This window comes from Sturnus vulgaris, chromosome 17, assembly GCF_052056855.1.
Source record: "Sturnus vulgaris isolate bStuVul1 chromosome 17, bStuVul1.hap1, whole genome shotgun sequence".
NCBI lineage: Eukaryota > Metazoa > Chordata > Aves > Passeriformes > Sturnidae > Sturnus > Sturnus vulgaris.
The window spans coordinates 1964308-1979518 of NC_142259.1; the positions used below are offsets into that span (position 1 = coordinate 1964308).

Below are 15211 nucleotides of genomic sequence, written 5' to 3' on the forward strand. Positions count from 1 at the left end.
TCCACCCCTCTGCGTGTTCCTGGGGGTTCCACCGCCCACCCGCCCTGCGGGACCCCCGAGGCAGCCGGGACAGGGACAGGGACATGGACAGGGACAGAGACCGCGACCGGGAACGGGAAAGTGACCGTGACAGGAACCGTGACTGGAAGAAGGAACCGCGCTTGGCCAGGAAGTAGGACAGGGATGGCCCCAGGCACTGTTTATTTATCGCAGCGGTCCCGCGGCGGTGCCCGCTTGGCTCCCGCAGCCCCGGCTCCGCGCAGCCTCCGCCGTGATCAGCCCCAGCAGCAGCATCAGCCCGGCCGCCAGCACCAGGCGCACGGCGTTGCACAGCGTGTAATCTGCAGGGGCAGAAGGGACCGTCACTGGGGAGGAACCCACGGGGAGAACCCCGTCCTCCCATGGGGACAGCAGGGCGGCACACAGGGCAAGGGGACACCCCAGGGAGGTCCTGGGCTAAAGACACACGAAGGAAAGTTCATAGGGAGCAAACGGAGCCCGAGAAGGCCCCCAGATGCACCTCCCAAATCCCTGTCCCTTGGGACACCCCCTACTCACAGCCTCTAACCCGTGACCCCACCCAGTAGCGCCAAAGATGAGAAGGAGGGAAGAAACGTGGAGCTGGTCCTCAGATGCCACTGCCAGCGAGATGGTGACACTGAGCTGTGACAAGACATATGAATGTCCCTGGGGCTGGGAGGTGCAGGGAGAGGTGTCCTCTGACTCTTAACCCCACCTGTCAGGCCAGCAACCCTGTTTCTATAGGGTCTCTAGGTCATCTATAGGGTCTCTGAGGAGCTGGCCAGGCTCAAACATAGCTGAAGGAAGCTGGAACCCTCTGCTTGAATCCCTCTTAGAGCTGCTTTCCTGCTCTAAACCCTTTTCTAGTTCCCCCAGGATGTGACAGATTGCAGGGAGGAGAGGAGACTAGAGTAGGATGTGGCTGGGGGATGTCTTACCTCTCACCACCAAGTCCAGGGTGTTGCTGACAGGAGACCATTCTATCGAACCACTCATGGTGGAGCACTGGCAGCTGTAGCGGCCACTGTCACCTTTCTGCACATGGGAGAGTTTGTAGTCACCTTGTTCCCTTGAGAAGAGCTGGGCTCGGATCTCGCCCTCCAGGTACAGGTAACAGCTGGTGTTGGGCTGTGTGGTGGTGCAGTGGAACATCACATCAGCTCCCACACTCACCTCGTGCCCAGGCAGGACAGAGAGGTGGGGCCTGGGGAGACGGAGCTCTGTGGGGACAGGAGAGAGAATGAGAAGGTGCAGAGGGCTTTGGCTTGGTGCCAGGAGCACCCAGATCTCTGTGAAGCCACCAACTGGCTCAGGCAGAGGTGAAGGTGGTCCCCACCTCTCCAAGCCAGTGAAGAGGAGGAAGAACCCTGTGCATCATGGAAATGGCCAAGGGCATCCGGGTGTGCCCTGGGGCGTTACCCCATCAGAGGGGAAAGAGCACATCCCTCACCTTCCACAGAGACTGGCAGTTCATCACTTCGAGCCAGCACAGTGCCTCCCTCCAGGTAATGGCAGTGGTAGACGCCCCTGTCCTCGTAAGTGGCATTAGAGATGGAGAACTCGGCCCTGCTGCCACTCTGCTCCAGGGCACGGAGCTGGTGGCTGCCCTCGTACAGCACGAAGCTCCCGTAGCTGCGCTCGCAAATGCAGCAGATGGTGGCGGAGCCTCCTGGTGGGATCACCCCAGGTGGCTTCAGGAAAATGGAGATTGTGGGGGCACCTGCACAGGAAGAGAGATGCTGCCAGACAGACAGGGAGTCCCTGCAGCTGCCCTGCCATGAGCCCAGGGCTGCCACCAGGCTCTGTCTCCACACAAAGGTGAGCTGTGTTCCAGGGGGCTGTGGAAGAGCCCTGGGAGATGGGTGGGCCCAGGGATGTGTTCAAACTCCCCATCCACCTCCTCGAGATACTCACTCAGTGTAGCCTCACTCTGTGCCACCAGCCAAGCACCTGCAGGAGAAGCAGCAGTGTGACATCTCTGTGGAGTGTGTGGACACCTCCTGTTGCCCTCTGGGAATCCCCACAGCCTCTGGCACTCACCCAAGGCCAGCACACGGGTCAACGGCAGCATCATGTCCCTCTTGGCTCCCTCTGTATTCGGCTCAAGCAGGGCTTCTTCAGAGGAAGGCTTTGGCCACAGGAACCGAGCAGTTGTGTAGCCACACAGGCTTCTTGTGGCTCCCGATACGACGACCTTGCTGCCACAAGACACCTTCTGTCCCACGACTTGGGTTTGTCCAGCACGTCTGCAGGGCTGGGATGATTGAACTGAGACCACAATGTCCCAGTCATATGCCCGGGGCTGGGCCCCTGTGACGACTTAGGATCCAACAGACTTTGGGGGAAAGGCTATCAGGACTTTTTGTTTCTCTTTCTTGCATCCGGTCACTTGATAGGGAAGTGGCTTCTTCTCTGTCTTATGAAATACGGGATTGTTTTGCAACCACAAACCCGCAAGTTGGTGGCTCAACAGAATGAACATAAGAGGGAAGGAATTTGACTTCCTTTTTGGCCTTTTCAGGGGAAGTTGTGTCCTCCTGGTCTACAGTGTCTGCCATTGCAGGAGGGACAGCAACACCTCCTGCCTGTAGGTCTGGGTGCACCCCACAGGGTTGGTCCCTCCTCATCCATCCAGACCCCCCCAGTACCATACTGGAGCAGCTGATGGTCTTTACTCCAGACAGCTGCTCCCTTCCACCCCCCACCTGGAGCCAGGTGCACCTCAGCTGCACCTGCTCTGGCTTGGCCAGTGATGTACACAGAGCTCCTTTGGCAGTAATGAAGGGTTAATGAAACAGGGAAAGTCTCTTGCACCGATGGATGTGGGAGAAGGGAACAGATGGATTCTGGCACTGAGGCTGTGTGGGACACATGGCAGCCTGTCCAGGCGTCCTACTCCGAAGGTGGCAGTGTTTGTAGGCTCCCTGCCCTCCTGTGAACTGCAGGCAGCACATCCTGTTCCCTCTGTGTCTGGAATCTCTGCCACAACTGGCCCCTGCAGGAAAAACAGGGAAGTCTCAGGGCTGGGTAGGTGAGGGTTATATGGGTGTAAACCAGGGGGAAAGGCAATGCTGAACTTCTTCCAGACCCTTTTCTACGCTTTTGTTTCTTCCCTCTTCTGCCTCTTTTGTCTCTCTTGGAGATTCCATGGGCCAGGAGTTTTGGAAGCAGGGTGCCCTATGGCCTCTTCCTGTTCTGGGCACCTCCTCTGGCCCCCTTTCCTGTCTAACCACCCTTTGCCTCCCCTGGCCTCAAGTGAATCTTTGCACTGATGCCTTGGTATTTTAGCTTTTTATATTTTTCATATATTTGTAACCCTGCAATTCTTTCGTGTATAACTCCAAACCCCATATACAGTGCTAACTGCTGCTTTCCCATTTTGGGCAGACACAATAATTCCTCTCCAGGCTGGGAATCAAGGACACCTCCCTGCCTCAGGCCCCAAGAGATGGAAACAAGAGTGAGTTGCGGGGAGACAAACTTGGGGTAAATGACTTCATTTCCTGAAGCTGCAATTGGAAGATTAACACCCAATATGCAAATGGACCAAACTTATAAAAGTATGAAAACCCATTGTCCATTTTGGGTGTAGTCCCTGGGGAGCTTCTCTGCCCAAAATGCACTTGAAGGCCCTTGAATAAACATAACCACTAATTATTCCCTTAGTGTTGTCTGGCCTCTGTTTTCAGGTAGTCCCAAAAAGGCATCAGCCTCTCCTTTTAAAGGGGAGCCTCCTTTAAGGCCCCTTTGTCTCCACAGCCCCCACTGGCCATGCCAAACTGCTCTGGGCTCAGCAGTGCCCAGGGGAGAGCAAGCCCTGGCCATTCTGTGGCTCTGGCCTGGCTCACACTGTCCAGGATGATGCCCTCCCATGGGCACACTGGAATCCTTGCTCCCTTCTCCAGAGCCTTTTCTCACATCCCTCAGCCTGAGACCAACCCCTGGGTGCACATCCAGAGCATGGGACCATGTGTTATAGATATCAATATAATATTGGCTTTCACATTCATAGACTAGGTTTTTGCATCACAAGTATTTTGATATAGTATAATTTATACTTACTTTTAACGGCTTTTAAATAATATAATCTGTCAATTTATGTATACACTGTATAGTTTATATGAATAGTAGGGTGATAAATATATTGTAGGCTTTAGCAAAATGTTAAAATAGAGACTGAAATACCTCTATGTAACTGTAACTATATTAGCAAAATTGTACTCATGTCAATAGAAAATAATTGTTACAAAGCAAAAAAAAAAAAAAAAAATGGTGAGACAAAGCAGATGGAATCCTCCAGATGTTAGGGGGGAGTAGTAGAAAGATGTAGGTTTGATAAGCAGCATCTAGAAATAAAAAGTTTCGATCTTGGAATGGGCCAAATTGGGATGATTCCAGGAATGGAACTTGAATAAGGTTTTATTGTGGGAACTTACACTTGGTTACGTAAGCCAAGCTCAGTGCACTAGCGCTACCTGCAGGTCACACCTCGATCATTGATGAAGACCAAGAGCTTTCATCAGAAAAAAGACGGTCAAAAGGATGAGAGTCCCCTAACCCATTAGTAGAGCATGTGCAACACAAGATAGTGATGTAGATTTTAGGAATAGAAACTAGGAGGAGATTTCCAGAAAATTCTGTATGAATATGTATTAGCATATAGTATATAAGTGGGATTTTTGGCCTTGATTGTTTGGTACATGAGGAAGGGCGAGTCCCTCCTCGTACCCCAGGTCGGTTTTGCTTATGCTTTATAGGAACCTCAATTATACTAAATTACTCACTGCCAAATTTTGCATATACTTAAATATATGTATTTAATATACCTTGGTTCTATTCATTTATATACAATTGTTACTATTTAAAAAATTGTTGCCGAATTTAATCTTGTTGTCTGATAAATTGGACAAATAGAATGACATTCATAACAGTAACCGACTTAGAAAATGGTGTAAAGCAATTATTTTTGGTATATCTGCGGATTGGCCACTCCAAGTGATAAGATAACAGTGACAGAAACTAGAGCATAAGCATCCAGGAAGGATTTATCAACTCCTTGCTATCAAAGAGTATGAAACAAGAAGATAAAAACACAGGAAGAAATAAAGTATATTGACCTAATCCACAGCATGTCCTGCAGACCAGTCAGAAGTTAAAATCAAACAACAGAGTTCCTAGAACATCAAAAACTCAAAAGAATGTTTGAATAATGTATAAACTCATGAGTATGCATGTACCCCAGCAATGTAACAGAATATAGAGAACGACGCTTTACATTAAAAGTGTGTTCTTTGGCTAATCGCAAAAAACACCCCAGCATTGGATATGTTTGTCCCTGGTTTTTTCCTTTGTTAAACTTTTAAAATTCTAAATCATGAACTTTGTTTTTCACACATGGAAAGAGCTTTCCCCCTCCATCTCCACTGTTAGGAGCTGCCTGATCCAGCAGCCTGAGAGAGAGGAGGCTGCCACAGCTCCGAGCAGTTGTGGAGCCCACAGAGGACAGGTGGGGTCACACATGGACACAGACAGTCCCATGGGTCTGGACAGGCACACGGGGCCTTCCACAAACAGCACCGACAGGATGTGCCCCTATTGTATCCCTGCAAGCACATTTGAGCTTAAATATCAAAAGCTTTCATGAACAATGTACTGTCAGAGTCCTACCACCATAAACGTTTCTACAGGGGGTATGGAAAGATGTGGCTGGAGACAATTCCTCATATCTACTTAAGCAGCTCCAAAGAACTCCCCTGTGACCTGGGCATCACCCTCAGCTACAGCTACATCTTCCTTTACTGCCCAAAGGTGGCTCCTCAGCAGCTGCATTGCCTGCAAGACAAGGCTGCTGCAAGTCTTAACTCATCAGCAAGTGAAATGTCACTGACAGGAATCAACATCCCCAGCATTCCTGATCCCAGCCAGTTCTGCCCTTTCTGCCACTGGACGTTCTCACGTTAGAATCACAGGATATGCTGACTTGGAAGGGACCCATCAGGATCTTCGAGGCAAACTCCTGGCTACAGTGCAAATATGTGAAACAGTAGGTTCTCTTTTTGTTTTGGCCCTGAAGGAAACTATTGCCACATAATATTTCCCTTTCAGTCATCTACCTTCCCAAGTTTAATTCTGCAGCCTCGGGTCACTGGCTAGAGCAAAAGTGTGTCCATACTAGAAAAACAGGAAAGGATAAAGAAACATAAGCTGTTTCCAATCATGCAAATAACACAAGAAACCACCCCTGGTGCCAAAATCCAGCTGCTGTTGCAGTGCTCCCAGTCAGCAAAGCAGACTCCAGCAATGATCTTCTACCTGTTCCTTGGTGGGACCATCCTGTTTGTAACACCTGAGTCCATGTCCCCCCAGAGCCCTGCACGCCTTGGCTGTCACTTCCTGCTTGGATTCTCCCTGGTGTCACGATCTGCTATTAATGCAGAGCGGGGGTCGTGATGGTTCTTTTGATCTCAAAGGTGCAAACAGGCAAAATGCAGGGGACAAAATCAGTTTATTCAACAACAGAAAATCAGTTTAGTCAACAACAGCAATGCATTTCATCAAATGCCAACAATTCAGTTACGGTAAAGGGGAGAGGTACAGGATAAGGAAAGGGGAAGGAAAGGAAGGGATGGGAAAATAGCTACCAACAGACAAGACGGGCGTCCTCACGGGTCATCCTATAGACGAGTCTTCGTCCGTGGGGAGATCTCAGGGGTCTTCATCAGTGGAGAGATCACAAAGGGTCTTTTCCAGAGGGTCGCTCCTATATAGTCCTTCTCCAAAGCGAGTGGCCTCTGGCCAAGAGGTGGGAAGATTTATGGACCATTGTGTGGTGCTGCAGGAGACAGGTACGGACAAGCAGTCCTCAGTTGGTACAACACAACCTCTGGTTGGTGCCATGACAGCACAGTCCAGTGAACACAATACACCAACACACAGTCACAAGCATCCACCTTGGCCAGGCCAGTAAACCATTGCTCAGAGTCAGCCTGGGTGGGGTCCTCGAGGTCTCCTTGCGACGGTCGGGAGGCAAAATCGAGGGGAACTTCCAACCGACCCTTACACCCTGTGACTCACCATCGTCGTCAAGAGTACCCCTTTCTAGAGTTGTAGTGAAGTCTTCAGTTGTGGTGTCTTCAGGACTCGTCCCCGTTGGTAGCATATCCCAGAAAAAACAGAGACAGGAGAGTAGGAAAGAGATAAGGGACAGGATAAGGAAAAGGAGAAAAGGGAAAACAAAACAGATTAATTATGTTCAATTTTGTTGATTGCTAACGTCTTCAAACAATTTGTTCAATTTTTGATTAGAAATAAATCAATTTTTAAAGCAAGTTTTTGATCTCAATTCTTTAAATTTTTTCAGTATTGATTAGAAATAAAGCAAGTTTTTGATTAAACAATTCTTTGTTCAATTTTTGATTAGAAATAAATCAATTTTTAAAGCAAGTTTTTGATTAAACAATTCTTATTTAAAAAAAAAAAGGAAAATATTCATTTTTTATTTTATCTGAAACCTTGTGTCAATAACCCTGGGGATGTCAACAGTAGCCGATCTGGATACATCTGTCACAGATGCCAATTGTGTTAATCGTTTCGTTATTCTCCAAGTCATGATGTATAGAATTGCTGACAAAACAAAACCAATTAAAACTAAAATCAAGAGAACAATGGTGGGATGACACAATTTGTTCAGGATACCAGTAGCAGTAGGTGACCACCCAAATAGAGTATCCCACCACCTGTGTTCAGCATCTGCCTTTACTCTTTCTAAAACACGATGTATTTTTTCCACATTGTCATGAACAGCTATTAGAGTTTTCTGTCCGTTTTTCTTGATCCTCTCCAAAATTTCGATCAGATCTTGGTGGAGCAACAATTGCTTCACCAGAGAGAGGTTCATTCCAATTGGAGTGGGCAATAGATGGTGGATCAGTGTGTAATTTGACTGCAAAAGATGGTGAGAAGTAACTGGGGCTACATAGGAAAAATCACATCCTGAAATCCTAGTAAAGTTGCAGACACAAAAGTTTGAATGATTTTTAGTATTCAGTACCAAATTTTCTATAAAAACACTATCACAAGCAGTTCTAAAGCATGCACATCCATTGCCTATATATACTAATACAGTTTCAAGAATCTCATTTGGATGGATTTCAAAGTTACAAACATTCTGTTCTGTGTCCAAGCAGATATCTTGAGCTCTGATTGCATTACTTTCACAGATAAACCCTTGTTGTTCCCGGACAATGCAAGTTTCCAAATTGACAGTTTGCCACTTCCCACCAATTTGAGGGGCCCATTCCCTGTGCTCGAAAGGATAGAGAATAGCTCCATCATGGTTCAACCCTAATGCAATGATGGGGAATATTGAATGCACTGAAGCATTACGAATCGTCAGTACAAAGGCTGTGGCAATGCTTGTGCTGGGATCATAGGTAAAATTTACTAAGTTCCACCAGGACTGGAATTCTTTTTCAAAATCAGTGGCACTGTCCCAGACTATTTTTCGGATTTCAGTGGGAAAAGTGCCTTCCTCACCTTCTCTTATAATTAAAGCAGCAACTGACTGCATCCACAACTGGGCCTGGATACAACTGAGAGCCAAAGAGATGTTATTTTGAGTAGCACCAAGTGCATCGATTATCAATTTGTGGTCATTTACGTTTACCTTTTCCCAACTTGGTAATATGTTTGATAACAACCATTGTTGGGCTCCCAAAGCTGTTAAGGCTGTTTGTAGGGGCCGTTGTAATTTGGTTACATCTCCAGCTGTGGTAGCCAATTTATTCATTAGTACTTCCGAATCGATGCTATTCAAAATTCCCAATCCTGTTCCCACAGCACCGGTTATGTCTCTTGCCATTCGTTTTTTAGCAGGATTTCGTTTCCGCAGCCAGGTTGTCCATCCCTCAAAAGAAGTTTGCAGAAAGGGTGAACAAGCTGGTTGGACTTCTGAGACATTATTTTGCATCAATAATTTGATTTGTTTGAGAGACCATGCCGGATTAAACAATATTTGTTGTTGGCCAGTTTTTCTAATTACATAAGGTCCAAATTGAAAAATTGTAGGGCTTAGCACAACCGGTGGTTGGGTAGTAGGGGTTACAACATTAACATCAAGCTCTCCCCAGTATTTTGTATCATTTTTCCCACACATGATTTTATAGGAAAATTGTACAGCAGTTAGGTTTAGCCAACAGTCTTGATTTTGGGGCTTGCAATATAAAGTCCGGCCATGAGATCCTATGCCATAACTGTATGCAGGTTCGGTGAGGGATCCAGTTGCTAATTTACAAGTTATTGCGACATTATCACCTTGTGTCACCAAGAAAGGAGGGAAAACCTTGTTTTTGTCATCTAACACTAGGGGGGTACTTACACCACGGTATATAACTACGGCGGTTAGCGTGGGTTTTTCTATAGCATTTATTCTGAATTTATAGGTCAGGCCTTTCAAGCTGGACTCATCTGTTGTGTTATTCTGCCAGGAGCATGTTACATAGGTTGGTCTGGTTAAAGTAAAGTTATGCCAGCAGTCTGTAAGTTCATCTTCACAAAGCTTTGTAACTTCAACGTTGTTGGTGTCAGGGTCCAGGGTATAGTTACCAACCTTCCTTTGGCGACAGCACAGTATTAGGGGAGCTTGTTTTTTACATGTCCATGCTGTTGTGGGGCAGAGACTCGCTGTGATGTTAGGGTGCAAACTACTGGTTATATCTGATTTTATGTAATTCCCGGTGATTGTAATGGTGGTGGCTTTCTCCTGAAGGGATTTTTCCACTTTTCTGCATCCTACCTTGATTTCTTCACCAATTATTCCTGTTAGTACCCTAGCCCAGTCCTTTTTGTCCCAACCCCAGTCACTTGAACGATATACCTCAGAATCATGCAGTACTACGGTCGCAAGGCTTGGGTGACGATCTCTGGGGTAGGGTCCTAGAGCACTGGTATGCCTGATGGAAGCTTCAGACCACGGCCACTGGGCCGAGTTTTGGCCATGGTGTGGTGGTAGGATACAGAAAAATATCAAAAAGATGATCATGGTTCGTCCAGTCCCCATGTCCCTCGGTGGTCTTCTGTGAAAGCAAACATAACAGAGTCTGCCACCAAAAGGCAGGAGGTCAAAATGATGGAACAATCCAACGGGTACTTATCCGATGCTCTTTTCCCAGAGCATTGGTGGCTACCCATGCATATTTATTTAGAGGAGTTTTTAGTACTAGTGGTACTTCTCCTACAGTAGGGAGGTTTACCAAAACAGGTTGCCCAGGATAATGGACTGGATTTTTGGAATCATTAGGTCCCTGTAGTGCAGGAATGATGCTTGGGGCTTTTAGACAAAAAGCAGTTATTTTGGGACACCCGTTTACCCCCCATCTATCATTTATACCTTTTACAGCTTGCCATAATCGAAGGTCCCAACCTCCCTCATGTGGCTTTAGGAGTCGCTTTAGAAGACCATTGGTCCTTTCTACAATCCCGTTGGCTTGAGGATAATAGGGGGTGTGAAAAGTCCACTTTATTCCTTCTTCCCTTGCCCATTCCTGTACTACTTTAGCAGTAAAGTGGGACCCATTGTCAGATTGAATCTCCTGCGGCTTTGGAAATGTTCCAAACCATTCTCGCAATGCCTTAACAGTATTTTCTCCTGTAGCTCTATTAAAGGCTTCAGCTTGAACTAGCCCTGAAATTATTTCCACTCCCACCAGCACGAAGTGTTTACCACCAGACTTCTTAAAGGGGCCGATATAATCTACCTGCCATGCATCCCATAGGCCTTTACCTTTCCTTAAGTGCAAAGGGTCTCTTCCAAAGGATGCCTTTCTAGTCGTCTGCGGCATTGCTCACAAGCTGATATGCATGTTTTACACATTTCCCTGGTGACAGGCCAGCCACGAGCAAGGGCTTCTTTGTATAAATCTTTGGCACCTGTGTGTTGTCTTTTTATATGCAACCATTCTAACAGATGTTCCCAATCTTCTGTAATTTGTTCCTTTTTCAGGGGACTTAGTCTTGCTAACTCATCAGCGGCATTATTCCATTCACCAGCTAAATTTCCATCTGTCTGATGGGAAGCCACCCACCCCACAGCAAAGTTCCCGTGACTTGCTATATCTAGAATTTCTTGCCATTTTTCCTTGTGCCATACTGGGATTCTGTTGACTTCCCAATCATTTTGCTGCCAGAAAGGAAGCCACTCTGTACATCCTTTAAACACAGCATAGGAGTCAGTGTAAATACAAACAAGAGAGGTATTATGCGCCTCCTGCTTGAAAACACTCCAAACGGCAATCAGTTCACCAACCTGAGCGCTACCTTCTCCCTCAGTAATAATTCGTTCACCAGATGAAGTATGAAGGGCTACTGCTCTGTATTTCCACACTTTTCCCTCTCGTTTGGCAGAGGCATCAGTAAACCAGGAATTCACTGATTGTTCAGGGGAGAAAGGAGGGGCCACTTTAATTACTGAGGCAGGTTTATCGTGGCTGTTAGCCAAATTCTCAGTTTCTTGTATAGCCAGACTTTTTGCAGCTCCTTCTGTTACAGAGAAGATGTTACAGTAATGTTCTATCTGGGCATACCACTTCCTGACTGAGGATCTCTGGGCCACCCCGTCAGGGGGAGGGGTCCCGCTGGTGACTGCTTTGATAACTTTGAAGGGGCCTCTTAATACAATTGGTTGCTGACGTGTAATTTTTTCCACTTCTATGAGAGCTATACTAACAACAAAAAGCCCCTTTTCCCAGGTAGTGTATCTTTTTTCGGCATCTTTAAAACCACGAGAATAAAAACCAACCGGCCTTGTAGGGCCTTCTGGACCCCGTTGCCATATGTGCACTGATAGCCCCGAGGTAGCAAATCCCCATTCTACCTGGAAAGGATCTGTGGGATGAATAGGGCCTAGGGCTTGATGTGCAGTTGCTTCGAAAATCAGAAGTTGTAGTGCTTCCTCCTGAGAAGGGGTCCAATCCCATTTTACTTTTTTCCTCAGCAAGTCATAAAGGGGTCTGGCAATAATTGAAAAATCAGGGATGTGTTTTCTCCAAAACACTAATAATCCCAGAGCTTGTTGAAGCTCTTTCCTGGATCCGGGCATTTTAATTTGATCCAGAGAAGTTAGGGTATCCGGTGGAATACATGTCATGCCTCCTTTCCACCAAATCCCTAAAAACTTCACTTCCTGTGAGGGTTTTTGAATTTTTTCTGGGGGAATTTGTAAGTCAAGGCTTTCCAGATGAGAGATTATTTTCTGTTGGGTATCCCCCACTACTTCTATTTCATCCCCTCCCACCAGAATATCATCAATGTATTGATAGACAGCTACATTGTCAGGTTTGGGTATCTTTTCTAATTCCTGTGCTAAAGCATGGTGGGCTAGAGTAGGGGAGTGTTTATAGCCTTGAGGAAGCCTAGTGAAGGTGTATTGCTGTCCTTCCCAGGTGAAGGCAAAACGGTCCATGTCCTCTGGTTGTATAGGTATCATAAAGAACATGTCTTTGACATCTATAGTTGCCATGATTGTATGAGCCTTCTCCTGAATTGAAGTTATAAGTTCAGCTAAATTTGGGACAGCTGCTGTGAGAGGATCTGTGTTTGCATTTAGTCTGCGAAAATCTACTGTCAGCTTCCACTTTCCGTTAGGTTTACGGACTGGCCACACTGGGGAGTTAAAGGGAGAATGAGTGTCAATTATCACTCCCTGATCTCTCAGGTCCTGAATAACTGGCTTGATTCCTTCTTTGGCACCAGTGGGAAGTGGGTATTGTTTCACATTAGTAATTTTACTGAAAGGTAAGGAGGGTGCGGTTTGGAGCAGATTAATATTAAAACGTGGTGTGCCAAAAGACCAGAGACAACCCTCCTCATCTTCCCACTGCCTCCCAGCGAGGACATCCATTCCTAATAAATCATTTGGAATATCCCCAATTACAATTTTAATAAGTAACAAATTCTCTTCTCCAGGTAGTAGGATTTTTATCAGAGCTATATCCATAGCTTCGGTGGTCCCCAAGGACCGACCCTTACACCTGGTGAAGATGGAAGTCTTAATCACAGACTCTAAACACATGCAGAAACATCTTCAGACAAACTGAGCATGAAACAAACTCTCTGTACCTGCCCACCTGCCTGTTTGCATGCCATCACCTGAGCGTGCAGCCGTGTCTTCCAGAGGCCAGGCCAGAGAGCAGCAAGAACCAGTCTGAAGCAGACTTCCCACAAAGGTGGCTTTAAAATTTCAGGGCAGACTTCACATTGTCTTAGACCTGCCTCTGCTGAAGAGAAGCAGCAAACTTGGGCTCCCAAGACACGCAGCATCAACCCACAGTTCACTGAAGTACACCCAAACTTCAACACAGTGCAACGTTGACTATAATTTGTGCTGCAGACATTGTTAGATTTTGACCATTAAGCTAAGCCACAAACGGTTTTTTACCTATCACACAAATTTTAGAATTTTGGTTAAAAAAGTTAGAAACTTGGAAAATAGTGCTGTTCAAAAAGACAAATGCAAAGAAATTCCTAAGATTAAATTTTAAAAACATTTTCTTTAAATGAAATTATTGTATTTTTTTGGTTAATTTTTCACACTTTAAACTTTGCATTAATTCAAATACTGTGATGAAAGCATCGTCTTGAATTATAAAATAGTAAAATGTTCTTGAAAATATCAACAGGAAAACATTCTTTTCCACCTGAGTTGTTTCAGATTAGTTTACATTAATAAGAACTGATTCTTTCTTACAAGCAGGTTTTATTGGTTTCCAAGTGGACCTGCATTTTCAAAAAGAGAAAAAAAGATAAAAATTATAATTTCAGACTTGTTTTGGGTTCTACTTCCTTTTCTTATGATCTGCCTATTTTTGCCTTTCATTTTCAGTTCCAATTTTTCAAATTTTGCCTGAATTCTGAGAGCCAAGATGCTGGAGAATAAATGTCTAATTAGATCCCTTCCTCCCTGGCCCTCATCTCTGAACACTAGTGCTTGTCCTGGCTGTGCTACATCCAGAGAGAACTCCAAGGAAGACTTTGCTCCAGACATGCGAAACTGTTCCAAAGAGCCCGGGAGGTGCCTCAGCTTGCTCTGTTCACCCCTCAGCCCAGCACATGAGAAAAAACAGGGAAGAGAAGGGTCAGTTTTATTGCACCTATCAAGGGAAGGACTCATTTTATGCTCCTTCTGTCAGGGCAACAACTGAGCCCCACACATGATCCTCGGTGGGATGGCTGAGAGAATCAAATGGCCAAAGTGAAGAAAAACCCCTTGTGGTTTAAGATAAAGTGGTTTCATAAGGGAAGCAAAAGCTGCACATGCAAGCAAAGTAAAGCAAGGGATTCATTCCCCACTTGTCGCTGGCAGGTTCAGCCATCCCCGGGACAGTGCGGCTCCATCACGGTACCAGTGGCTCGAGAAGACAATGCCATCACCCAAACATCCCCTTCCTCGTCCCCAGCATTCCGGTGAGCACAGTGCCATCCTCTGGCACAGCAGCTGTGTCCTGTAGCTGTGCCCAAGACAGAGACACAGCACTCTATGATCCATGTGACAAAAAGCCTCTTTATTGCTCTGACTTCACCTTAAATACCCCTTTTAATGTTCCCGGGTAAGTGCCTGTGATTGGCTCCAAGTTCAGGCTGCTCATCTCTCTCACCAATAGCTCTCTGCAGCTTGGGCTGGAACTCATTGGGTCACATCCTTGTCCAATTCTGTCCTATCTCTGTTCTCTGGGGGCCTGTCTATTAGGCCAGGCTGCTTCTCTTATCAGTGGCCAGATTAACTGCCCAGTACAAGCCAGCTTGCCCTGTGACAGTGTCCCACTGTCCCTCAGTGCTCCTGGCACCGCTGCCGGATCCATCCCCATCCCTGCAGAGGGGAACATGGAGCAGAGGCCCCTGGCTATCTGCAGCCCCACCACAGCTCTGAGGGTCACAGGGATGCAGGTCCTGGAGGAGTGTGAATCTGCCTGGAGAGGGGTCGAAGCTGTGGAGCACTGAGCTGCACACCCTCACTCTCAGGAGGAGGAGCAAGGCCAAAGAAGGAAGAGGTGAGGAGGCTTTCCTGAAGAGGTGTCTCACTCCATCCCCTGACATTTGTCCTACGTTTGCCCCAAGTCACCATGTCCTACAGGTTCTTTCTTCACACATTCCAAGTGTTCTCATGTCTTTGTGGTCTTTTGCCTGCAGTCTGCAGTCC

At 46.5% G+C, this 15211-nt stretch overlaps 1 protein-coding gene across 2 annotated transcripts; it reads right to left on the bottom strand.

Annotated features, from left to right (window-relative positions):
* Nucleotides 1–173: 173 nt before the first annotated feature.
* On the bottom strand, nt 174–2269 carry LOC148221773 (immunoglobulin superfamily member 1-like). 2 transcript variants are annotated; one of them, XM_088175071.1, is made up of 5 exons: nt 2062–2269; nt 1936–1971; nt 1472–1741; nt 960–1241; nt 174–341 (listed from the first exon to the last, which is right to left on the bottom strand). In XM_088175071.1, exons 1-5 carry the CDS (start codon nt 2093–2095, stop codon nt 205–207), a joined length of 759 nt encoding a protein of 252 aa, XP_088031197.1. In that variant the 5' UTR covers nt 2096–2269; the 3' UTR covers nt 174–204. The 2 variants fall into 2 exon arrangements, with proteins under 2 accessions (XP_088031197.1, XP_088031196.1); XM_088175070.1 differs by having other exon boundaries at nt 1936–2269.
* Between the last annotated feature and the right edge of the window lie 12942 nt (nt 2270–15211).